Source organism: Magnolia sinica, chromosome 5 (genome assembly GCF_029962835.1).
Source record: "Magnolia sinica isolate HGM2019 chromosome 5, MsV1, whole genome shotgun sequence".
NCBI classification, from domain to species: domain Eukaryota; kingdom Viridiplantae; phylum Streptophyta; class Magnoliopsida; order Magnoliales; family Magnoliaceae; genus Magnolia; species Magnolia sinica.
Window position 1 is genome coordinate 49,696,582 of NC_080577.1, and position 27,883 is coordinate 49,724,464.

At 38.7% G+C, this 27,883-nt stretch overlaps 1 protein-coding gene across 1 annotated transcript; it reads right to left on the bottom strand.

Annotated features, from left to right (window-relative positions):
* Positions 1–487: 487 nt before the first annotated feature.
* LOC131247040 (uncharacterized) lies at positions 488–27,883 on the bottom strand. Its single transcript, XM_058247483.1, has 6 exons — positions 27,861–27,883; positions 26,000–26,076; positions 5,744–5,819; positions 4,927–5,009; positions 2,395–2,503; positions 488–655 (listed from the first exon to the last, which is right to left on the bottom strand). Exons 1-6 carry the CDS (start codon positions 27,881–27,883, stop codon positions 541–543), a joined length of 483 nt encoding a protein of 160 aa, XP_058103466.1. The 3' UTR covers positions 488–540.

Below are 27,883 nucleotides of genomic sequence, written 5' to 3' on the forward strand. Positions count from 1 at the left end.
GTGGCTAAAAAGGTTAAAAACTGAGGCTAAAGCCTTTAGCCTCAGTTTTGCCTCAGTTATCCAAACCGAGGTTGAAACCCCTGTGACTAAAGGCTTTAGCCTCAATTTTAGCAACCGAGGCTAAAATGACTTTTATAGCCTCGGTTCTTCAAGTGAGGCTAAAAACCTTTTTAGCTTCAATTTTCTTGAAATGAGGCTAAATCAAAATTTTAGCCTCCATTATTTTCAACTGAGACTAAATCCAAATTTTAGCCTCAATTGCCTCCAACCGAAGCTAAATCTATTTTTAACCCCGGTTCTCAACAACTGAGGCTAAAGCTTTTAGCCACGGGAATTTCAGCCCTGGTTATCAACAACCGAGGCTAAATTCAAGCCTTAGTTACAAATTGAGGCTAAAGATATTTTTTTTATTTTTTTAAATATTTATTTAAACTACTAATCCATTTATTCAATCCACTCATGAAACAATCAATCATAAAAGCCACAATACCAACAAAACAGTTAAAAACAGTCTATTTAAAGTTTAACTCAATTAAACTGTTACACAACATTAGGTTCCACAAATAATACAAAGTCATGGTCGCGCCTGTCATCACCGGTGCCGTCAGTGCTTAATGCGGCGGACCTCATCAGGTCCATGTTGCAGACTCTCAGCCTGTAGAAATTGATAAAAACCATGATGAGGCAGGAGAAATAAACTTATGCACTGTAACATAAGACTTTTATCCTATGAAAGACAATGCATCATAAAATATTCATTCTTCAAAAGCAAATGATATGACCTTCTTTTTCTGATCCAAGCTATGCTTTTCACAATAAGCCTTGTGCTGAAAAAACTTGCCTCCACCAGTCTTCACATCCATGTGCAGGCCAACACGTTTAGCACAAGTAGGATGAAATGCAGTTTGACAGTCATCATGATTTTTTATTTTTTATTTTTTATTAATAATGCAACAGAGAAACATACCAGCTCGTTCGATCTGTGGCATTTAGATGCAAGTAAATGAAACCGAAGATTGCCACAACAAGGATAGGAAAGGAGTATACAACGAAATTAAGGCCTTACAAATCAGAGAAATATTGATAATTAAGAGGATTAATAAAAGAGAATCTCAAATTACTGCTGCAATTCCATTCAAAGAAGGCATGTGAAAGAAGAAGTAACTATAGTGAGAATTTAAGTACCGGAGTATCCGAAGAAGGCGGATTTAGCATCATCTTCAGCTACACACCATGATTTTTTCCAGATTCCAATGGGGGTGTTGAACCACACACATACCCAACTGGTGAATATCAAGATCATCAGCGTTTTCATTAGCAGGAATGACCTTGTCAGCTGTGCTGTACAGATACAGCTGAGGGCAGGGAGGTTGGTCGCTTGAGAGGATGGAGATGATCTACCTCAACCTCCTATTTACAGCAACATACTGTTAGAAAAACTATGCACAAAAACTTTAATTTGTGACTGAGTAAGCTGCATTAACTAAGATCATTAAAAGATACAATGGTCTGTAATCATTCAGTGCTGATCGAAGGAGGAGGGCAAACAAGATTAGCTAAAACATTCAGTGTTGGATGAATCACCTGCCAAGTATGAACACATGCTGGAAATCCAGTTGCTCAAACCCACCTTGAAGCTCCTCCCACTGTGATGATTATAAACTCAATATATCAGTCACAGTGGATTGATATTACAGAAGTGTACTTCATTGACTCCAGAAATGAGAATAATCTATCATAAACATCTATTATAAATGTTTGTAATTTGAATTCAAAGAAAAAGTGCAGTGAGAAAATAAGTTTAACCATATGATTTTTTTCTCTCTTCAAATATGAGCCACTCACTATTTTACTTTAAACCATCCATTTGATAGCAATTAATTAGATGGTTAGAATTGCTTTTGGTAAGTGGATTTTTAGTGATATGCTCCATCCACAGTGGGATTCACAATTCATGAGGTAAATTACCAAATTCAATCACTTGAATCAAATTGTTTCATAATCAAACCTTGTTAACACTGTAGAAGTTACATCATGGTCATTTGAGAACACCCTTCAGAATCATATAGCCCCAGAAATCAGAATGTCCACTTTCTCAGGCAATTCAACATCCTCAACTTTACCTTTGATCACTCATAATATAAAGAACAAAAACCCTCACAAAAATGAGAACAATGTAAGAACAAGGTGAGTTCGACAAAGAACTCAAAAAATTCAAGTATTAAGTTTAAACTGCAAAATAACATCGTTGCAAAATAAAATATTCTTATAAAAGAAATAACAGATCTGAATGCAATGTAGTTTTCACGAGTACAAATTAGCCATGCAACCCATATAAATATACAATTTTGTGTTGAGTGAAAGTAGAGAAAGAAGGGATTTTGTAGTTCTTACCATTTGGGTAATCCTCTTATAGCACTAGTGCCCATGGACGATAAGTAGTCGCTCCAGAAATCGGAACTGAGCAATAGAGAAGTCACTAGGTGGTTGTTCTTGGCATCGCCTGTTTTTGAATCCATCATCAAGACAAGAACTTTAGTTGTAGTTTCGCAAAAAGCAGGAGCAGGGAATCACCTGTTTTTGAAAAATAAGAAGTCGAAAAGAATAAGGAATTGTGCTTTGTTTCCCATGTGTGTGGAATTGTACCGTGTGTGTGAGCATGCACAAACTAGTAAATTGCATGTGCATCACACATGGCAATGCCTAAACATTTTTCCTACATAACTACAAAAGACAGAAAGGTAGTGATTTACTTACAAGAATCCAACAACAATTTGGTTCTCATAGTTCAAACCATTAGACATTCCTAGATCTCCAAGAAGTAACACATTAGTTCTCTTCTTCACTGAGGCATTGCCATCGTTTAGCTCGTCAGTATCTCCTAATTGGTGATGAAGTGCTGCAGCCATATCAAGAGCATTTTAAAAACTCAAAATATGAACAGAAGAAAGAAACTACAATACTAATACAATATACCGACCAGGACCAACACTATTTCCTCCAATAGCAGACATAACACAGCTAAAAAATTTTGCAATTGTCTGTTACAAAACCAAAAGAATAAAATGAATAGTTAGACAACCATTTGTTTCATAATCTAACTAGTTTAATTTGAGTTAGCACAAGCTTATCTTTTCCAGGGCATTGAATTACTCAACTCTACTTTAAGTATATTGTGGGAAGTTTCTCCTTTTTGGTATTCTGACTCACGTGTGACATTCGGGGACATAAAATTCTCTGTTTCTTCGTCCATTGTTGATGGACAAAAGAAAGTAAGATATGAGAAAGGTGCTTCAGCATTTGAGAGCCCAAAATAATCATAGAAACCTATGAGTCTCAATTTGCCCACAAGTTTAGGCTGAGTTTGGATGTACAGAAAAGGTCAGGAGGAAAGAATGTATTTTGCAGGTCAGAACTGACATGTCGCAGAATTTACTTGTCATGGTACAGATAGAAATGTGGGCAATGTATAACGTGGTTCCTAAAATTCTGCCACCAGAATGCGCATTGGAATGGATAACCATTCATAACCCATCGAAATATGCATTGCTGTTGAATTTTGGCATCACCCAGATGAACTCTTAGTTCACAAATGAAGTCATCACCTTTCTTTGAAAATTAAATCACAGACCATTTTAGAGTTATTAGAAGCCTTAATGAGTTTTCCTTTTTTAACTTGTCCACTAGTTCAGTTCTTTGTATTTTACACATCTTGCTATTTTTAAGAAATAGAAATCCTAAAAACCAATGAGATTCCAGTACTCATGGTCTGTAATCAGGAAAGTGCAGCACTGACTATTAGAGGCATAGTTAGATCATCTACGATTTTGAAGATTGTTGCTAATATATTACAACAAGTACAGAATCTGATGACTGATGCATAATATATTAGCTAGCACGCAAAATATACGGTTTATGTTGTTTTTCCACTTCTCCTTTCTTTGTGCTATTTTTATTATTATTCTTGTTGATAAAAATATAGGTGGTACCATCCACCTTCACCAGAAAAATAAATGTATCCTCCTAAAATGAGCCAAGAACCTGCCATTAGCCAGCAAATTACATAATCCTCTAGAAAAGCTAAAGGGAAACAATGGAAAACAAAAGCACTGTTTTCAGGATTTCTAACATGAAATCAATGGAAAGGGAAGACAAGCTTCAGATTTTCAGCAAAAGGAAAAAAAAAAAAAAACCAATGATGAAAAATGTTAAAACAAGTTTATTATTTTATATTGCACCACATAGTAATGAGCATGCTTTGTCGAAGAACCATGATTCATTAAGATAATATAAATCTCGTGTCTTAATCTAAGTGGACCGTGGCCCATACGTGGATTATGGCAATCAGAAGATTACAAGACAGCCCATTAAAATACAAACAGGAGCTCATGTGTTCCAAGTTGTTGGTTTGGTATAACGAGATGGTGTTGCACTGAAACAAGTTTCAGGACTAAGCATAGGAAGAGAAAATTCAGCAAATGTCTTCCCACATGGATTAAGTTGTGAATTAGCAACATTTTTGATAACAGGGAAGCATGAGCAGAGATAATTTCTAACAGGAGATCAGAGTCACATGTACTATTAGTAGATAAGAAGCAATTGAAGGTTCCTAAGAATCTGTGTTTTATTGCAGGTTCATATATTTCAAATCACCAAAAGAAACAGAAAATCCAATGAAATCTCAAAATGTATTTGAAATACATGATATTACATAAATCAAAGATAAATCTCTAAAATCTAAATACAAAAACCTAAATTACAACTTAAATCAGCAAGAATCGAAATAAAATCCAATTAAATCTCTAAGAATAAAGAGACATAAGTTGGATCAAGATCAAAATAGATCAAGCACTAGAAATCAAGAAAAAATTACAAAAACCAAACCCTAAGTGGAAAATTTTGGAGAAATGAGAGGGGGAAGCTCACCTGATTGAAAGTTAAAACCCTTCCTCTGTCCTCCAATAATGTCAACTGTAAATCTGAGTAACTTCTTCAAATGAATAATCAAACTGAGAAAAAAAATCGAAAAGGAAGGCAATATGCATCATCAACTCAAAACAAAAATAAAAAAGCAAAGCTCCAAACAATGAGATCTGAAAGGAAAACAGATCTATCAACAAGAATCGGATCAAAATCCAACGAAATCTCTCAGAATCAAGAGGCATAAGCTAGATTCATATTAAAATAGATTAAGCACTAAAAATTGAGAAAAAAAACCATAAGTGGAAAAAAACTGGAAAAAAGCTCACTGTCTTTTGAGGATCTGATGATTAGAGAGAGAGAGAGAGGGAGAGAGACGGTAGATTTGATGAAGATGAGAGAAATATTGGAGAAGACGGAGAGAAGAGCTAGGGTTCAGTTCGGTGAGGAGCTGCAATTGGTGTATATGCCCCTTGTTTATCTAGCCTGCATGAAAATCGACAATGGAGGAGTAAATTTCACAGTAGAGAATAAGGTTTTGCTCTCAGATCGAACACCAAGCCCTAATCGCTGATATTGCAATGCAGAAATTGCTCAAATCCAGCAAATGAGCTAGAAACGACAGGATTTTCCACTTCCTGAGCAAGATTTCAGTGAAATCAGTAAACAAAAAAAAACTCAGATCAAACCAAAAAATGTGGAAATTGGATTTTGAACGGCCAAATGGGGAAAACACACGAAAATGAGAGATTTCTGCATCGATTTCTGATTTTCGAGAGGATTTCAGTTGGGAAATCAGTAGATAAAAAGAGAGGATGAGTACCTAAAATCTGCGAAGAGATCGCTAGTGTGGAGGACAGAATTTCCTTTCGAAGTTGAGGGATTTTGAGAAGAGAGCTCTATTGAGAGAGAGGGATTTTGAGAATTTCCGTTTATAGCGCCACACACTAATTACTTATTAGGCTTTTGAAAACCGGATTAAGCCGACTCTCCGGTTAAGCTGGGCCTGTTCAAGATCCAAGCTTTCCATCTGGACGGCCTGGAAGGACCGACCAACTTTATTTCTAGCCATCCATTTCGATACTAAAATCTATCAACCATTCTAGAGAAATGCTACAACTACTCGCCATATATCCGCATCTTATTCCTCCACTTCCTACACGTGCCAACCTCACATCTGTGTGAAACATCAAGGCCGTATATCACGTGGACCCCTCCATGTATGTTCCTTGGCCCCAAAGTTAGGCAGGTCTAGTAATCGCATATGAGATAATTATATGCTAAATCTGGACCATTGGTAGTATTTTCTATATAATCCATTTTAACTGTTGGTTGTGGCTCACCTGATGACTGAGCTGGTCCGATTCAACTGCAGATTTTTAGTCGATATATCTGAGCTGGTGCATGCACAATAAGAAGAACTCAATAGTATCTTTTTTTTTTATTTCTACATTGTGATTTTTGGAACATGGCCCATTCATTATTTGATCATGAAATGGGTGGTTTCAATTTGATTAGATGGAGCAATGTCCAGACGGAACAGGGCCCATTCATCAAAAATTGACCTTTCGCCTCGGTTCTTATGCAATTGAGGTTAAAATGTAGACTTTTGGCCTTGGTTCCTATGCAACTAAGGCTAAAAATTAGACCTTTTGTTTCGGTTTGTATGGATCTGAGGCTAAAAAGTAGACCTTTCACCTCGGTTCCTATGCAGCTGAGGCTAAAAAGTAGACTTTTCGCCTCGGTTCCTATGCAACTGAGGCTAGAATATAGACCTTTCGCCTCGGTTCCTATGTAAATGAGGCTAAACAATAAACCTTTCGCCTTGGTTCCTATGCAACTGAGGCTAAAAACTAGACCTTTCGCCCCGGTTCCTATGCATCTGAGGCTAAAAAGTAGACCCTTCACCTCGGTTCCTATGCAATTGAGGTTAGAATGTAGACCTTTCGCCTCGGTTCCTATGCAACTAAGGCTAAAAAGTAGACCTTTCGCCTCAGTTCCTATGCAACTGAGGTTAAAATGTAGACTTTTGGCCTCAGTTCCTATAGAACTAAGCCTAAAAATTAGACCTTTTGCCTCGGTTCGTATGGAACTGAGGTTAAAAAGTAGACCTTTCGCCTCGGTTCCTATGCAATTGAGGCTAAAAAGTAGACCTTTCGCCTCGGTTCCTATGCAACTGAGGCTAGAATGTAGACCTTTCGCCTCGGTTGTTATGTAACTGAGGCTAAAAAGTAGACCTTTCGCCTCAGTTCCTATGCAACTGAGGCTAAAAAGTAGACCTTTCGCCTCGATTCCTATACAATTGAGGCTAGAATGTAGACCTTTCGCCTCCGTTCCTATGCAACTGAGGCTAAAAAGTAGACCTTTCGCCTCGGTTCCTATGCAACTGAGGCTAAAAAGTAGACCTTTCGCCTCGGTTCCTATGCAACTGAGGCTAACATGTAGACTTTTCGCCTTAGTTCCTATGTAACTGAGGCTAAAAGGTAGACTTTTCGCCTCAGTTCCTATGTAACTGAGACTAAAAGGTAGACTTTTTGCCTCGCTTCCTATGCAACTGAGGCTAAAAGGTAGACTTTTTGCCTCAGTTCCTATGCAACTGAGGCTAAAAGGTAGACTTTTCGCCTCGGTTCCTATGCAACTGAGGCAAAAGATGAACTTTTAGCCTCAGTTCCTTAGCAACCGAGGCTAAAAGACACATTTAGCCTCCATTTTTTCAACTGAGGCTAAAAAACTGTGGCTAAAGGCCTATTTTCTTGTAGTGTATGCCCGAGTGTCGGCCTACGCTGGGCTATACGCTCCCCGTAGTGACCTTGAGCTTATTTAAATTAGCTGATTGTAACTGGACTAATAATGGTTTGGCTAATCATACATTCATAGCATATTGGTGATGACGGGTGGCTATTCTGGATGCAGTAGCACGTGCCCTAGAGTTGTTGGGGTATCGTTTCACTAGCTCCCAGACCACCAACTATCGACCCCTGTTCCGACTAGATGATTTTCCCAGGTCGATGATTTGCATGGGCGACGAGCCCAAGTCCGACTGGATGTGCATCCCCAGGTCAATGTGCATTCACGCATCCATGCATTTAAAAACACTCCATCATGTATTGTTTTAATTGCCTTATTGTTTTATAACTATGCTTACCTAATGTGGCGGTGTGTAATCTTGAAGGGAATTCACACCGAGTTGGCCACTCATCCATCAAATATACAACCGTACAGGTAGAATAGGTGACCCAGACTATGTATATGTTCAGACTTGATGAGGAGCTGTGCACGGGTGCCATGGATGTACGGCCGTATTGTTAAGAGGAGCTGCGTGGTCATGCGACTTACATTTATATGCTTTCTGTTATTTCTTATGTATGCAAATCTTGTAATCGTTAATGTTGAGACATTGGTTTGTATAAGTCATTATGGGCTGCTTGTATATTTGAATGATAATGAAATTTCCCTTATGTTGATTTGTCCACTCTACGCTCATCTGCTTACTCTGATGAAAGATAAAAGAAAAATATATACTCGACTTTGACTATCCTTTAAGGTTCACGCTCAGGTTTTTGGGAAACAGGTCGTGTACTCGGGTCCTGAAAACTTGGAGCGTTACAGTTGGTATCAGAGCATAGTTTGGACAACTTGGCCTTGGGAAACGACTTTATACAAACTTTAAATGTCTCGAGTTAGGATGTTTGAAATTAGAAATTTGAACTTAGGTGAACTTCCCTTAGATTTAGAAGAATGATTGTGAATATAGAAACCCAAACTTAGGTCCCCCTTAGAAATTATTAGAATAACCATTTGAACTCATTTGAACTTCCCCTGTAGTTAGGAGAAATTGATAATATAGAAATTCCAGATCTTAGGCCCCTAACACATTGTTGGATAATCTTAGGACTTGGGAATGGAACTTAGATTCCCTTGGAAATCTCATGTTTGGTCTATTGAACTAGGAGTTAAACTTACGTACTGTGGAAGAACAAATACTGACCATGACATATTGGAGATCCAACGAGAACATTCCTTGGGCTTAACCCTTTGTAAACAGATTTTATAAATCTCAAAATTTGAACTTCTTTAAAGATTTTGTAGTTAGAAATCATGTTGTTGCCATCTCCAAGGAATGAAACAACCTTAGGCATTGTAAGGAAATCCCATTACTCACCACATCGTACATTAGGTCAATCGTGGGTCAATCGTGAATGTTCCCCAAACTTGAAGAATCATAGTAGGGGTTATAGTTTAAATTCCCTAATGCATCTCGTTAATTACAGACAAGAGTTTTCATGAATCTCAACACTTAAGATTAATTAGTGACGAAGTTATAGAATTCTGAGTAAATTTTCAACCTGAGACTAAGCATATTAGAACTAGATTTAAAATCCTAGATAAATTACCAAAATTTCAAACTCAGGTTCCATATAGAAATCCTAGTCTTGAAAATTTCAAGTAGTGCATTAGGTGATCAAAGCGCGCAGTGGAAGCGTAATGGGCCGCGTAAACTTGAGGATATAAGATTACATGATATTTTCCAGGAGTCCAGAATAATTAGGATCACGGATTGATGGAACCATATTTAAACGAAATTTACATGGTTTGACTCGAATTCTATGTCCTAGCAAATCTCAATGACTCCAATGCTCTGATCAAGTAAAGAATCGAGATTTAACAAGATTATGAATGGATACCAAAATCCTCTGTCCTGCGCAGACAGATGATCGATGTATCGGGCTCAAACCTACTATGACCATCTATTCGTGTTAGCTTGAACATTGAAAATTTGAAATTTTTAAGGGGGGTAGCTTGCAATGACTCTAGTTCTAGTGGCGAGTTATGAGCACTTATACAAATAAGCTTAATGCAGAAAACCAGCGGATGCATACAGACACCGTAAGATAGATCGTGCTGAATCTCGAGTACGAGATTCTGTTTAAGGGGGGTAGATTGTAACACCCTGAACTTTTTAATACCTGAGTATTGAAAGTCCTTGGGTGTTACCATGAAGTTTAATGTGATGCGTACATGTGTACGACACCAACCTAGCTATCCTAACCTTGCATCCATTCCCTGACACGAATCTATCTATTGGGAATGATCTCCATTTATAGATTAAGCCATCTGACCATTGAATTTCAAAATAAGGTCATTTGTCACGTGATTGGACGTAAGAACTTTCCCTTGAACGGAATAACGAAGAAACTCTCTATCCATAATGATTTAGATATATGTTCTTTTGTAAGAATTGCTTAGAAACATACCTATAACCTTGTGGAGCCATTAGATTTCCCAAAACTCACAGATCAACAATAATTACGAAAATGCCATTGACCTATACCCCTGATCACTCCGAAAACCAACTTTGTGATCACTCATTCACAAAACTGACCATACATCTACCCATATGCATGGTTATAGTGCTAACCATAAAACTTCCTTATTTTTAACAAGTCACCTGACCATCCATCAGGTTTGGATCCGTCAAATGGGTCATCCAAATATCAGGATGAATCGGTCATTATGAAGATCTTCAGGTTTAAGTCCAAACTACCTGGTAACTTGTCAATCAGAGGAGTACAAATATTATTTTAGAATTTTGAAGTATATTAGCCATTAAAAGAACATCTTATTCATCCTCGAGAGATCGGGACCCAAACTAGATCACAGGAAAGAGCATGAAAAATGATGCATGTTCGCTAAATTTCAAGACATTCAGACGGCACATTTTGACCTAATGGGCGTCGGATGCTGGTTGAGAAATGGATGACGAATTCGTAAATAGTGAATGCCACTATATGCCACCATTGATACTTGATCGGATAGTATGGCCCACCCGATCAACAGATCTGCCCCATTTTTGGACCTTAATCTTAGCAGGGCATGTTAAACATAATGAACAGAGTGGATCATACAACTACAAGTAGTAAAGTGGACTTCACACAAAATAACTCAATGCATTCAAATTTTCACAGCAAGCGCATGGGGTTTAACGGTGAGTGTTGGTTGCTATTGGACACACCATACGACTTACTCGACTAACCAAATCGTCTCATATTTGAACCCATGTCCTAACATAGTGATACAAAAGTGGTGAATGGTATGGGTTCTCCGAAAGATCATCACAGGTGGACCCCACCTATTTTAAGTAACAATATGGTTTCATGTTAGTTTTAACGGTGGGTTTCACCCACATGCTTTTGCAACGGATGGCCCACCTAGTACTTGGATATGTTTCATATTTTAGCCCCTTGGCTCTTGCCAACCATTGACGCTCAATCCTAGGATGATCCAACCATTAGATTGTCAGAAACCCACCGTTGGGAGTAAAAGTTTAGGTGTATGGCCCACTTACAAGTTACGTCGGACCCATTCTCGAGATCATAGCCTTATATAAGTAAATGAACCTAGTGAATGGAGTGAATCTCATCTAAACATCTCTGTGGGCCCCCGAAAACAAACGAAGGGAATCTATCCCTGATAGTCCATTCTATCATGGAAGACGAACAGACCGCTTAAGTTATGGGGAGAGCCATGTCGGTTGGATTTCCAACGTGCAGACGCCAACTCTCTCTCTCAAGCCAAGAATAGCCAAACAAGGAGAACTTATAAGCCGCATTTATCCGTTTTGAGAAAAACAGAGGCAGCCACCGATGGCCATTGCCTAGGGATTTGCAGAGTCTATCCCAGCAGTTGGACCCTTCCTCTCCCTGCCTATAAATGAGGAGGTTCTCCCAGACTCCACACAGAAGAGAAGTGAGAAAGGAAGGAAGCAAGGAGAGAAAACAGAGAGAGAGAGAGAGAAGACAGAGAAGGAAGGTGAGCTTGGCTCGCACTATCCCCATTCAGTCCGTGAGAACGGACCGAGCCGAGTCAGTGTAAGTCTGCATGCACACCACTCCTGTGTAAAGAGAGATAAAAGAAAGAAGGAGTAGGAGCAGTGGGCATTTACACACCAGTCCAAGATCAGTCCAGACCCAACCGTGGGAGGTAAAACCTTTTCCTCCATTTTTTTAGAACTCCAGAATAAAAACCCAAACTAAGACCCCACCACACCTTAACCACACGCGTTCATAGCAGAATGACAACCGTCAACAGGGACTGCACAGGCAGACTCTATTTTGAAATGGGAAATAGCCTACGTTCAGGCGCTGTTTTAAGGTTGAACGTGGCCTGAGTTTCAAGCCCTGCTTAGGGCTGAACCATGGCATCTATATGGTCCCAGCTTGAGGTTGAAACATAGTCCAGAAATGGCATCCAAACGAGCTCTGTTTGAGCTGCAACACGCCCCAAAATCTGGCTAAAAACAGCCCGGAAAATAGTCCGAAAATAAGCTCTATTCAGGCTGTTCTTTGGCCGAGAAAATGGCAGTTGATAGGCTGCTCTGATTGTGGGCTTCACCAAAATGTAGGTGGGCTGGACGGGGGCCTCACCAAGATGCTTGTACCCTGACCGTCCATCCTACCAACCCTGGTCCACCATGACTTACATATTTTATCCTAGCTGTCGATCAGTGGACATCCAGTGCTGGATGGTTGGTACTTATATGTATCTACATATATGCATATATAAAAATAATATAATAAAAACATATAAGGTGGTATATATATACACATAGTAAACATATATGCATATATAAAAATAATATAATAAAAACATATAAGGTGGTATATATATACACATAGTACTGTATATGTGGGTGGTGGGCCCCACCTGGGACCTGCCTAAGAAGTGATTGCTGGTGCACGTGTACACCAGCTATATAACTATTGTATTGACGTTACCAAGTTACGTGGGTCTGACTGTGGCATGTGTTATTCAACACTGCCCATCAATTTTGCTTAAAGTGGGTCCCCACCTAGATGTATGTTATGTCTCCACCGTCCATCCCATTTCTCGCCTCATTTTAGGCGTTAACCCAAAAAATGAAGCCAGCCCAACTCTCTGGTAGGCCACACCGGCAGAAAGACTAATTTAATAGTGGTAAATCATTAGGGCCGCCGTGATATTTCAGTGTGTCAAGACATATCGATATTGGACTCATTGGACCTGTCCTGAGCTTGGAACCCTACCGACAGAGTAGATCCTCCTGAGGTGGGCCCCACCTATCAAAAACCATCAAATAAACAAATAAATAAATAAATACTGAACATCTACGTTGTGGGTGTAAACGTCCAGAGGACGCTGCCTCCTTGTGCTTGAAATTTTGGCTAGGACCATGGCCCCACCACAGGCCCTACCATGTGGTGTGTTGAACATCAACACCATCCATCTGATGGGTTCCCTTTATATATGGGGTGCCCCCAAAAATCATCCATACATAGAGCTCGGGTGGCCCACACCATCTACAATCTTGTGAAGACAAGTTAAACCATATAAAAGCACTTGCTGGGGTCCAGCTGAGATTTGGATGCACCTGAAACTTGGTTTGACCCCTTAAACTAGCGGGACACAGTTAATGGATGGGTTGGATTTGTGAACCACAACTTGGTGACCCAAGCAAATGATTATAAATACTGTAATAGCCGATTATAGAATATATTATCATGATTGAATCCACTATTGATACTTGATAGCTATTGTTATTATCATTAGTATTACGATAATAATTACGGTTATTAAACACAACTAACCATTAGCAGATTATTCATGCTAATAGTAGTGCTTACAAACAAAACTATCATTATTACATATTAGTAATTTAATTATCATTCTTTGGTACAATCATTAATAGTAGATCATACCATTACTAGCATTATATTGATTATTATTAATAAATTGGCTAACGTTAATTATAACACTAATGTTAACAATTACTCTTCAATTATTAAAATTATCATACGCCAACTACATTCCAAATCCTAAAAACCTATTGTATACCTAAATTCTAGGACGAAAACCTAGTTCTACATTAAAACCCTAAAACTAAGGTAATCCAAACCCTAGGTTAAGACCTTAACCTAGAATAGCGTGTAAAGCTTGAATCTAACCGTATAACTTTACAATTCATGATAGGGTTTGACTCTAAGGAAAACATGCATTCTCTAGCAACACGGGTAGGCGGTTCAAAATATAAGATGATGATCCTTCCCCTTGAGCTTTCCATCTTCTCATTAGCTTAAGTTATAGTTTTTATTTAAATTCATAATTAATATCTCCCTTTATAATCACATGTGTTAGCTGGCAGAAATTGAATTGTTGTATTACATGCTTTATGATTATCCTGTATAATTGCTCATGCTTGTGGATTCCTTTTTATGGATTGCTTATCGAACTTAAATTGGTACATTAGTGGGAAATTCCCACATATGAATGTACACCCATAATTGGGATGTAACTTGACTAGTTGTGATCATAATGGACCTTCGACTTCATGATTATTGAGTGGTGGTCTAGATGGATCATTGATGTGGGCCTACCATCTAAGGTTGTTGTGTCCAATAGTTTTTAAGGATGGTCTTTTATCGCATGATTTTGATATTCGCCCTATGTGGCTCGTTTTGATATTTGCCCTGCGTAGTTTTGCTTTGATATTTTCCCTATATGGGCTCGATGTTTTATACTGTGTAACCATGCGATGGTAAGCCCCATATGTTGTAATATGATTGACCACTAGTCGACGGTGTTCCATTAAACATCCCAAGTTGGTAGTCTCATGGGCCGAGGATGGTGGTAATGGGACACTATGCCTGAGCTGTTGGCCTACACTGGGCTATATGCTCCCCGTAGTGACCTTGAGCTTATTTAAATTGGCTAATTGTAACTGGACTAATAATGGTTTGGCTAATCATGCATTCATAGCATATTGGCGATGACGGGTGACTATTCTAAATGTTGTAGCACGTGCCTTAGAGTTGTTGAGGTATCATTTCGCTAGCTCCCAGACCACCAACTATCGACCCCTGTTCCGACAAGATGATTTTCCCAGGTCGATGATTTGCATGGGCAACGAGCCCAAGTCCGAATGGATGTGCATCCCCAGGTCGATGTGCATTCACGCATCCATGCATTTAAAAACACTACATCATGTATTGTTTTGATTGCCTTGTTGTTTTATAACTTGCTCACCTAATGTGGCGGTGTGTAATCTTGAAGGGAATTCACTCTGAGCTGGCCACTCATCCATCAAATATACAACCGTACAGGTAGAATAGGTGACCCAGATAATGTATATGTTCAGACTTGATGAGGAGTTGTGCGTGGGTGCCATGGATGTACGACCATATTGTTAAGAGGAGTTGCATGGTCATGTGACTTACATTTATATGCTTTCTGTTATTTCTTATGTATGCAAATCTTGTAATCGTTAATGTTGAGACATTGGTTTGTATAAGTCATTATGGGCTGCTTGTATATTTGAATGATAATGAAATTTCCCTTACATTGATTTGTCCACTCTACGCTCATCTGCTTACTCTGATGAAAGATAAAAGAAAAATATATACTCGATTTTGACTATCCTTTAAGGTTAACACTCAGGTTTTTCGAAAACGGGTCATGTACTCAAGTCCTGAAAACACGGGGTGTTACATTGGTGGAGTTTTCAGTGGGCCAAAAAGTGATTGGATGCAAGTGGTTATTCAAAAGGAAACAAAATAGATACAAAGTGAGGCTGCTATCGAAGGGGTATGCTCAGAAAGAAGGAATTAACTTCACAGAGATATTCACATTGGTGGTTAAGCAAGTATCTACCAGATTCATGTTGGCGCTGGTTTCCAAATACGATCTCGAACTAGAACAGATGGATGTGAATGCTACATTCCTCTACGTGGAATTGGAAGAGCAGATCTACATAAAGCAAGAAAAAGACTACGAAGTTAAAGGGGCAGAGAAAAAGGTTTACAGGTTAATGAGGTCATTGTACGACTTGAAACAATCACCTAGGCAGTAATATAAAAAATTTGATTATTTCATGTTGAGTCAGAAATTTATTTAGAGTGAATACAATCACTGTGTATATTATAAGACATTGAGTGATGACAAATTCATCATCTTAGTATTACATATTGATGATATGTTGATCGCTAGTCATGATATGTCGAAAATCAACGTACTGAAGACTTGGTTATTAGGGACATTCGAGATAAAAGATCTAGGGGTTGTAAAGAGGGTTCTCAATATAGATATACATAGAGACAGGAAGAGGAGCAGGCTTTAGTTATCACAGGCAGAATACCTTGAAAAAGTGTTGATCAAGTATGGGATGGACTAGGCAAAGCCAATGAGCATTCCCCATGCGGCTCACTTCAAGCTTTCCTCGGAACAATGTCCTAAATTAAATTAGGAAAAATAGGTTGTCTCATGTGCCTTATTTGAATGATTTTGGTAGTTCAATGTATGTTATGGTCTGTACAAAACTAGATATTTCGCAGGCAGTCGGTTTTGTGATCAGATACATGTCAAACCACGGCAATTAACATTGGGAAGCGATGAAATGACTACTTTGATACATTCGAGGTACAAAAGACTATGTCTTAACTGTTAAAAAGACAAGGGAAAAGTTGGTAGTTAGTGTGGATTCTAGAAAGTTGACTTCAGGATACTCTTTTGTTCTAGCGAGTGAAGCAATTAGTTGGATGTTGAAGCTTCAGTCCGTAGTGGCTCTTTCCATGACCAAAGCAGAATATATGGTAGTGACGGAAGAGTTTAAGGAAGGTGTTTGGTTGAGAAGCATGATAAATCAATTGGAGCTTCAGCAGGAGGCCATACCGATTAACTGTGATAGTGAGTGCATTATCAATTTGGCTAAAAAAATTGTTTATCACTTACGTAGTAAACACATTGATGTTCATCACCATTTTATCTGACATGTGCTTGAAGAAGGAAGCGTAACTCTGGAGAATATTCACACCAACGTGAATTCGGCAAACATGCTCACCAAGGTCTTTCATACAGAGAAGTTCGAGTTTTGTGCAACTTCTCTAGGCTTGGCGATGGCATAAAAGGAAGATGGAGTGTGCACAAGAAGCATTGATGAAGCTATGATGTGAGACAAAGATAAGAGAAGAGGACAAGGAGCTACATATTTGAAGATTGAAGACATGGTGGAGATTTTTATATTTGATGTCTAAAATCTAGCCAGATACAAGGTTTGTCGATGCCATCGACAGTCTGTTCGATGTCACCTTCGATGGCATCGAACAATGCTCGATCCCATTGAGATTTTTCAAATTTTCTCTAGTTGGTCGCTGACCTATCTGGGCACTTTTTTCGATGTCAACGATGGATGTTCTTTTGAACATTCGATGACATCAAAACTGGATCGATGCAATTGAGATTTTATGGAAAATCGGGTTTTATCTCTAGACAGTTTGGGTATTAGTTCGATGCCATTGACCCAGCTTCGATACCATCGAAGAATAAGTTTCGATGACATCGAAGGACGTTCGATGACATTGAACAATTTGCACAGAATTTTGCGGATCCGCCAGATTTGGGAAATTTGTTTTCGATTTTGTTTGGGATTCTCCCATAGGCTATAAATATGGGTGTAAACTGGATTGGGAGGTATTCTAGGGGTTTCTAAATAGTTCTGGGGTTTCAAAGGGGTGGAGCAAGGGTGAGATTTAAGGTTGTTCGAATCGGGTAACCCTTCTCTCTTTGTAATTTCCTCTTTCATAGTGAATTCCTGTTGCTTTATGCCATGGCTTTTTCCCGAAAGGGTTTTCCACGTTAAATTGTTGTGTTCTTCTTCCTTTTGCTTGGTGCTTTGGGATTGCTATCCTAGCTAGATTCATCTCTATGTGATTCCTCCATTTTTCCCAACACCTTTTATGTGGTCAGGGTAGCCGACTCCTCTTTGACCAACACAAAAAAAGAAAAAAAAGAAAACCAATGGCTTCTTAGCCACTACTTGAGTAATTATGATTTCATAGTTAGGGTTGTTGTATTACAATCCTAACGACAAATTGACTTGCCTAGCCCCTTCTCGTAGGAGCTCTTCATAAAAGATACTCTTATCTAAAATCATAATAGAACTCTATTTTGAGAAATATTCCTTTGACTTTTAAACATCAGGTGATTGATTTTCTAAATGGAATTCTTACTCTCATCTAAAGAGAAACCATATGAGATTTATGAGCCTTCTTTTACCTTCCATGTCTTATTTCCAAATTCTATCGATTTTCTTATGGTGCAAAACAAATGATATTCTTTGATGTTTTATTCGTGGTCCAAATTTTATCGATTTAAGAACTCCTATAAATGTTCTAAAGAAGAGTTCATCACATGTTTCGTACGTTATCTAAATTTTTTTTTTGGAGATAAGTCACCTTAATGAGGCTTACCACAATTTTGAGGAACTACACTTGTAGCATTTACAATTATAAAAGGAGTTTCAGTTGTCCTTGTACAATTTACTTTAATTTTAACTACATTCATGGGATTTTAACTATAAAAGGAAAGACTGAAGATTCAGTGAACAGGATTTTCCAAATTTATGATTTTTACGTGTGCGTGCGTGCGTGTGGTGCATGTACAAACTTGGCAAAACAGGGATCTTCCTTATTCTTTACAAACAGGGAACTTGCCCTCTTATAATGGATCATTTTCTTTTGAAAGACAATTACTAAGAATGATCTCTCAATAACTTTATTAACATTACATCTACTTCCCAGAACCGATATCCTTAATCATAAAGTACATCTTCTTAGAGGTCCTTCGTCTGCTGGCTCATCATAAAGTACATCTTCTTTACTTTCACTATTCCCATTAGATTGCTGCAAACAGTGTCTACAAATTTTGTCATTTAAGTTTTAACTGAAAAGGTTAATGAAAGAATGCTAAATCAATCTGGTGGGCTGCGGAATAAATGATATGTGGTCTCTTCTACAACACAACTTGACACTCACCTGTACTCAAAATAGAAGCCAGCGCTGAGAAGGTTTCCAATAAGAATTTTATTCATGGTAGTTGTCCAACCAAATGCAAGTGCACTTGGTGGCACCTGAATATCCTCAAAAAGTTTCTTCTAGTGGGAGTAACCTCTCCACCTCCAATCAAAACAGCATAAAGGGTGTGGATTGAGAACACCCCATGAATTGTCCCTTATCCAAAACTACAATAGTTAAGCCCATCTCAAGGATTATATATCTTATCTGGCTTACCAGCAATACATTGAAACAAATTTGCTGGGTGACAAAGAGTTGATATACGTGTTGTCTTCTCATATATCTTTTTGATGATGCTTTTCTTCTTCTTCATGTGTAATTTGTTAAATTTCATCTATCAGTGCTTTTGTTAGACATGCACTCTTGTTTACTTAGCTATCAGATGTCGACATTTCTCTTGATGATAGAATCACTATAACTGTTGCTCATTGCTTCTTTTTTTTTGGCATGCACTGAGATGTTCATTCCGGTAAAATTACCTATTTCTTTCTGATTATTATGGTTGCTAGTTTCCTAATAATTATTTGGATTTGCATCTTTATGACTTTCAGGTGCTTTTCAAACAGGTTGTGATAATAGTGCTTGTATTTGCAGAGTCTGAAGGCAACTGCATATAGATGGTATGAAGCTATAGAGTGGTTTTTTTTTTCTTTTCTTTGGGTGTAGGAGCATTTATGTAGATATTGGACAGTTCATATGTGAAATGTAGGTTGGCTTTGGGACCTACATTAAACATGCCACTGTGAAGAAAGCACCACAACTAGACAATTTTAGTAGTTGGTGGGACCCACACATTAGCAAGTGAGGCTACCAATATACCAAAAACCATGTGCCCATGGATTACAGTTGTACAACTACAAGCTTAATTAAATGGCACTTTAAAGTATTGAATATATGGACAGCTATTGTTAGAACATTTCAAGCATGTGTATTTATAATAAAATTTAAATTTAAAAAAGTAATTTTTTCAGTTGCAATTTTCTTCCATCTCTATTATTCTATTAATAAAAATAGGCAGACAATATTTAGATAAGAGTTTGTTTTGCCTATGTCAGTATGCAGGATATGCCATCCCATTGGAGCGCACATACTAAGATGGTCTGATCATTTGAACCGTTCATCTTCACCTCATTGGAGCCCACAATTCGAACAAGCTATAATCTGTTGTGGATATCTCAATTAGTAATCTTCTTGACCAAATCAACTTTGTATTGCGAAATTCTAAAATGCAACTTCTTTGAGTTGTATGATTGAATTTTGTTTCATTGTCTTTCATGTTGGAATGCATGTCTGCCGATGCTTGGATGCATTTTTGACATGCGTGGGGTTTAACCAGCATAGTTCTTTATCTCCATTGCACATATCTATAGATACTTTGTTTGTGTTTTTTTTTTTTTTCTATGTTTTGCAGGATTTAGGCATGGATTAATGGGAGCTTGATTGATGGATTTCTTTCTTTTTTTAATGTATTTGGAATCATTCAACTTATTATTGTAAATATTATTTTAATATTCATTTTTAGGGCTGGTTAATGAATGGGCTATGGCTGAGCTCAGGTTTGATGAATCTTTCCTTTGAGGAACCCACAAATCCTCGTTACTGGCCCATTTTACGATCATTACGGGTCGTGATCAGGCTCGAATTACATGCATTACTAGGCTTGAATTATGAAATTGATGAATAGACAAAAGGCTACTTGGTCGGCAACTATCTTCCATCAATATTAGTTTTTACGAAGGACTCAACATAACAGGCAAAGCTAACATATTTTCTGCAGTTGCAGTTTAGGAGTTAACAATTGTGATAATGTTGATTCGAGTGTGGCAACAAAGTTGACAATGGAATTTATGTAATATTATGTTTTAAGTTTTAAATATGTAAATAAAAAAATAAAAATAAAAATAAAAAAAGAAGAAGAAGAAGAAGAACAAGAACAAGAATAAGAATGCAAGTTTCAATCGAATATAAATAGTGGCCTGCACACATACTAGTACTTTCACAGACCTTTTATCGGCGTTTACACAGGCCTTTACCGAGACTTCCACAGACCTTTACCGACACTCATAAAGTGCCAATAAATATTACCTATAAGGGCATCTAGCACAACCGCCGATAAAGGTCCCTGACCACCGATAAAGGTCCCTGACTGCCGGTAAAACCTTTACCGATGCCACCTTCCCTGGCGCTTATTTGACCGCCGGTAAAGCCTTTACTAGCGATTTTCTGGGCCTTTGGTAAAGACCAGTTTTCTTGTAGTGTAAGTTGTGTGAAGGTGTTTCGATTTTCAAAACACGACAAAAATAAAAATTTTAAAAGATTAAAATTTAAATTTTATAGCCCTAATATCCCTATTCAAATATTCTCAAATATCTATAAAAGAAAAGAAACAATTCTAACGGCTATGATTACATTGATTAATGCTGCCGGGAAATAATTCTTTTTGTTGATGTCATTCCTTTAATTACAAGGTATCTCCCTAATCCATCCCAAATGTATGAAAAAATGATCATCACATGTCATGCATTCGAAAAGATCAAGGGAGACTTATAGAGCCATGTCGAATTTGTGAGGTTCCATCTGATCGATGGTTGAAAATACATTTTATTTCTGTTTTTACTATTTATAATAGGTTTTAGTTTGATTATAACTCTTCATCCTTTGAGCTTTAAAGTTGTGTCTAACACGAAAAGTGTTTAGAAAAATCAGGAGAATAACATGGTTAAGCCACATAGGACACTTACTGTAAATAGTAAATTTAATATTTATAGTAAGTTATGAATTTTAGGGAGTTTTAGTTGTTTAATTTTGAAACTACTTCCAAGGCTTGGTATCCCTATTTAAAGGGTTGTGGACTCTTTTATTTGAATTATTAATCAATTTAGGAATTTTCATGAATATTATTTCTATTTTCTTGCTTTTTCCTCGTAGATTTGAGAAGTCTCTATGAGGAGTCCAAAGAAGCTTCGTGGATTTGAAGTAGTTATCCTTGAGGAGGTCGGTGATCAACCTCATCACATTCATCCCTGCGTCAATTGGTATCAGAGTGAGGACTCCCCTCGGACCAATGGCAAATAACAAAGGTATGGATCAAAATCCTGTGGATGGTGATCGAAGGGTGCGTTATCTTTCGGAAAGAATGAAAGTTTTTCACCAGAAGAATCAGTTGACTATGCAAGGGCTGCAAGCAACCCTCGACCATCTTGCAAATATGTTAATTCCATCCCGAGCCCAAGGCGATGCTCAACTGCCCGTGCTTACTATACGGTACAATCCCAATTTTTGTAGAGCACTATCACGGTGAATCGTAGGGCTACACCAGATGATTCAAGCTCTAGTGACGAGGACCCTAATGAAGGCTTTGCCCAAAGGCCAATCCATGGAGGCGATTGTCTAGATCATGCTGAAAGAGACTATCAAGGTAAGGGCGAACTTCCTAGTTTTAATGGTTTATTATAGATAAAAGATTTCCTCGACTGGCTAGCCAAAGTATAAAGATATTTTGATTACATGGACATGACAGAGTATAAAAAGGTGAAATTAGTAGTTTTTAAATTAAAATCTAGTGCTTTTGCATGGTAGGACCAATTACAACTCTCATGTGCTCGACAGAACAAGGGGTCCATCTCATCATAGCCATGGATGAGACACCTTCTTCGATCACGATTCCTTCCTAGTGATTACGAGTAGGTATTGTTCCAGCAATACCAAAATTACCAACAGGGGAATCTGTAACGACCTTGGAATTTTCTATGCTAATCTTTCCTTAAGTAGTTGTTTTGGGGTAATTAGCGCTTTACTCGATTGCTTGTGAAATCCGCATCAATCACTTTAAATTGTATCTGCATGGCTCTAAACGTGTAGATTAGTGAGCGTTACGTTACTCTGAAATCTGGGATCCATCGCTAAATCCAGTTGTTTTGGGGAATTTTTGGAAGATCTGGATCGGACCTGGACCGCGCGTCGAAAGTCCGATGGCGATGATCTCAGGCTGTTGCGGTCACCGAGTTGGGCTTGGTCATCTCCTCAAAAATCAAGTCCATCTGATGTTCTGGGTCGATTTGCTTTAGCTCGGAGTGAAGAGTGTGAGAACGGTTGGAATTTATTAAGTTTTTTATGAAATCTGAGTCGTGTCGCTTGCGCGATGATTTTAAGCTATCTGACCGTTGGATTCTGACCCAATTTCACCCTCTGATCAGGATAGTTGGCCCAGGCATATCCTAGTGCTTGTGGACCTGATCGAGATTCCGTGACCGTTGAATTGAGTGTGGTCCGCCACGGCTGATCTGAAGAGCCGGTCGGTATGAAAACTCAGCTTGACCTAGATCCATGGTTAAGGAGCTTAAGTCCGACCTTTCGTGGTTATAGGCCCACCAGAAGTGCTTCGTTGGATCGAGAAAGGCTTACTTTGGTTATAACCTAAGTATACCTTGACCCTGGGGTTATTTTCATCAAGTAAAGGCCTATTTATAGTCCTTAAACCCTAGCTCTCTTTTCCATACGATTTTCTCTAACCCTAGCTTGGAAAGAGAGTGGAAAAGAGAGAGAAAGTGAGAGAGATAAGTTGGTGAATCATCTTGGATTCTTCCTTGTTCTTCTTCATCTTTGAATCTTCACTTTGAATCGTTCTTCTGACGGTTCTGAGTTCTTTTGGGGTAAGTTAACCTAACCCTAACCTGTGTTAGAGCTTAGATTAGTCTTGGTGTTGTTGTATCTCATTTCTATCCTTGTTTTAGGGTATTCTAGCGCCGTTGACGAAGACAACTCGTCTAAATCAGTTTGATGTTTCTTTTCTTCGCTTAAGGTGCGGACTTTAAGTGTATAGGTTATGGTTTTCAAGGCTTTCAATCCCAGTTAGTGATTTATTCTTGTTATGGATGAGATTTCACATGCCAAATATTGTGTTTACGTTGCTTTCCTGATATGCATGTGCTATATTGAGATTTGTGTATTCTATGTGTATTTATAAAGTACCGTATACGTATAAAATATGCACTTATGATTGCCATGATTATTTATCATGTATGTATTCTAGATGCATGTATGACGACTCCTTGATAAAAGGAATTGTCTAAGTGCATGTATTTCAACATACGTCATATATGTTGTCCCATGTATGCTAAGTGTTTGTAGAAATGCATGAATGATCTAAGTGTAACTTATTACACTAATTGTGGGCATTGAGAAGTGATTCTCAATGCTCCTATTGATGTGCATGATTTCTTTTATGCAAGTTACATTCCAAGTTATTTAAATTCAAGCATCTCCTATTCTTACATTTATGTTAAGTTGATATTCTTCAGATGTGTATGTACCATGATTTGAGTTGTTGTTCCATTACTGTTTTACATTCCATATGAGTATCTGTAGTAGTGTAAGGTGTTTGGGACTATGCCTTAGTCCAGGAAATCGGTAATTGACCCTATGTTCGTGGTTGAGATTGCTTTCACCACGTAGGACGTATTAGACGAACCCGAGCCGTATTAGAGTTGGCGGCAGTGGTTTGGCCACGCGGAGTGTTTGCGCACTCTATGTCATTCAATTCAACGTGCGCTCGTGTTAGTCGAGTTCGTCAAGTAACCCGATTGTCCGATGTATGTTTACCATGTATGGACGCTATTGCTTGAATCTAGGGTACCGAACTTACCAGTGACATCCTATTAACTATGGTACTTGATCCGCTAAGACTCATGAGCCGGACATGGTGGTATGGGACACCGTGGTCGAGCTATCAACCTACACTGGGGTGACGAGCCTCCCCGTAGTGACCAGTGAGCAACTAAACTCGTGAGCCGATTATGGTGGTATGGGACACTATATTCGTGCTATCGGCCTACATTGATTGGTGACGAGCCGAACTGTGGTAGGAAGGGCATGAAAGGCGTGCATTGATTGGTGACGAGCCCTTTGCTACGACCTCAAACATATGATCGTATGAGATGTCTAGGATTGACGACCCTAGTATGGATTACTGTTTGGATGGTGATATGAGGAAGGTATCTTAGCTTCCCAATCCTGCTGTGTGAAATGGACTAATAACAACTCGGTAATCATATCCATGCACCGCATTTGCATGTGCTTTGTAGATGTGGCGCACTTTGAGGCGATGTCATGCGTAACGTAAGATGAAGACGCTGAGGGTGTACGCGTGAGGGCACGCATCATATTGCATACATCCTTGCATTAACAAGAGTACTTAGGATTTATTTAATTGTTCTGCTTTATCATTACTGTTTGATTGAACTGATAACATGTTAACCAGTGCCTTATTGTTCCACTGAGTTGATCACTCACCCCCACGTTTCTGGGGCGGTGTTAAACACCCACCAGACTCTGTCTTAGGCTCTGATGTTACAGATGTGGATGCGACGTCTGAGGCAGAGCGGGAGCTGGATGACGACGAGGCTGCCTTCTCCTATATGCAGTTTTCAGATGGGTTCTAGCGAGCCTTGGTCTGATGCGCGGGATTTCTGGGATTATTTTTGGGATCTTAAATGATGTAATTTGATACTTATAATTTTGTTAAATAACACTTCTATTCGACCTGGCTTGTATATGTACTTCAGGGATTTACACTTGTACACATATTTTCCTATAAGTCTTCCGCTTGCTTTATTCACTTATCCCTGAATCATATCTGTGTTTTGGCTTAATCTATTCCATGTTTTATGCACTAATACAGTCAACATACATCCTTCATTAAATATGTTGTATAAGTGATGTTTTGGAACTCGGGAGCTGAGTTATGTTCGACCCCCGAATTTCAGGGCGTTACAGAATCAAACCGTCACGGATTACACCAAAAAATTCCAGTGGTTGACAATACGAAATGATCTGTTAAAAACTGAATCGTAGAAGGTAACACAATTTATAGGTGGGTTACGATTGGCAATTCAGGACCGAGGTCAGATGCACTCAGTCGGGACCATGGATGAAGCAGTTCAATTGGTAGGTATGATAAAAACGCAGCTTGTAGGAGTCCATAATCAGCCTTATCCTTCAACTAGGCCCCTCATAACGAGTCCACACAGGATCCAGTGCTGGCACGAGGAAAAGAACCACTAGGAGGACGTCCTCAACCTCCTACAACCGCAAACCATGACACGAGGAGCAGTCCATCTAGGCCTCAACGTGTAGCACCCATAATAATGAGCCTGAGTAGGATTTCAAATCCTTACATTCGGCCAAGGCCAAACAATTACTATCGTTGTAGCCAACCATGTCACTTATCAAATACCCCAATGACAAGTGGCGAACCTCTTCATTAATGAAGGTGGTGCTGAAAACACCAATAAAGACCTAGATATTGAAGAGCTAAAGCACACCACAGGATGAGGCAGATGAGATAAGTTGAGTTCCAAAGGATCATGGTGAGTCACTCATCATGAGATGACTATTGTATGCACCTAGAAAAGAGGTACACCCACAACAATATAACATATTCTGAACTAGGCGTATGGTGAATCGAAGAGTCTACGACGTGATCATCGACAGTGGGAGCAACGAGAACATTGTCTCTAAGGTCATGGTGAAAAAGTTGCAATTAAAAACAGAGCATCATCCCTCCCCATATACGATCGATTAGATTAAGAAGGTCAGTGAAACTAAGGTAACTGAATAATGCACTATATATTTTTCGATTGGTAAGTATTATAAAGATGAAGTAGTATGTGGTGTAGTTAACATGGAGGCCTATCACATGCTACTCGGTCGAACATGGTAATCTGATCATGACGTTACTCATAAAGGACGAGATAATGTGTATATTTTCATCAAAGATGAGCAGAAAACCATATTAGCTCATATGAGTCCAGAGGAGCCACCCGAAACTTCTATAGTGAGGGGATCGTTCTCTCTTAACCACATGAGACTTCGTAGAGGAATATAAAGAAATAGGGCAAGCCTATGCATTAATCATAAAAGGGAAAGAACTCGGACCTACCATCATCTCTGAGAGACTAAAGCCCTTGTTGCATGAATTCAAAGAAATTTGGCCTGATGACCTATACAATGGGTTGCCTCCCATGTGAGATATTCAGAAATATATTGACCTTGTCCCCGAGTCCAGCTTACCCGATTGTCCTCACTATCGAATGAGTCCGAAGGAGTGCGATATTCTACAAGGACAAGTGGAGGAACTGATCTGTAAGGGTCTTATCCAAGAAAGCATGAGTGCATGAGTGCGGTACCAACCCTATTAACTTTAAAAAAAGATGGGAGTTCGCGCATGTGTGTCGATAGCAGGGCTATCAATAAAATTACTATAAAATACAGGTTTCCCATACCACAGTTAAATGACATATTAAATATGCTTGAGGGTGCAAAATTATTTTCTAAATTAGACTTAAGGAGCGTCTATCATTAGATTCGGGTACGGTCAGGTGATGAATGAAAAATAGCCTTTAAAACCAAGGAAGAGTTGTATGAATTGATGGTCATGCGCTTCGGTCTTTCGAATGCGCTTAGTACATTCATGAGGTTGATGACCAAGTTTTGAAGCCATTCATTGGGTGGTTCATTGTGGTCTACTTTGATGACATCCTGATATACAGTCAGGATGAAGCAAAACATATGGAACGCCTCAGGCAGGTCCTTTAAGTGCTCACTAAAAGAAAGTTATATCTCAATTTAAAAAAGTGCAGCTTTTCGACTGATAGCCTTTTGTTTTTAGGCTTTGTGGTGACGTACACGGGCATCCGGGTGGACGATGAAAAAGCGAAAGCCATCAGGGAATGGCTGGTCCCAACAAACATCCATGAGGTATAGAGTTTTCATAGATTGACGACATTCTATTATCGGTTCATGAAAAATTTTAGCACCATCATGTCACCAATCACGGATTGTATGAAAAAGGGGCTGTTTCAGTGGACCAATGAGCCTGACAAGAGCTTTGTTAAAATCAAGCATCGATTATCCATAACACCAGTCTTAGTTCTTCCTAGTTTTGACAAATTGTTTGAGGTTGAGTGTGCCACCTTATATGTCAGAATTGAAGAAGTATTATCACAGGAAGGCAAACTTGTAGCCTTCTATAGCGAAGTTTGAAAGAAGTGGTCGACATACCCTATACGTTGTTGTTCAGGCAT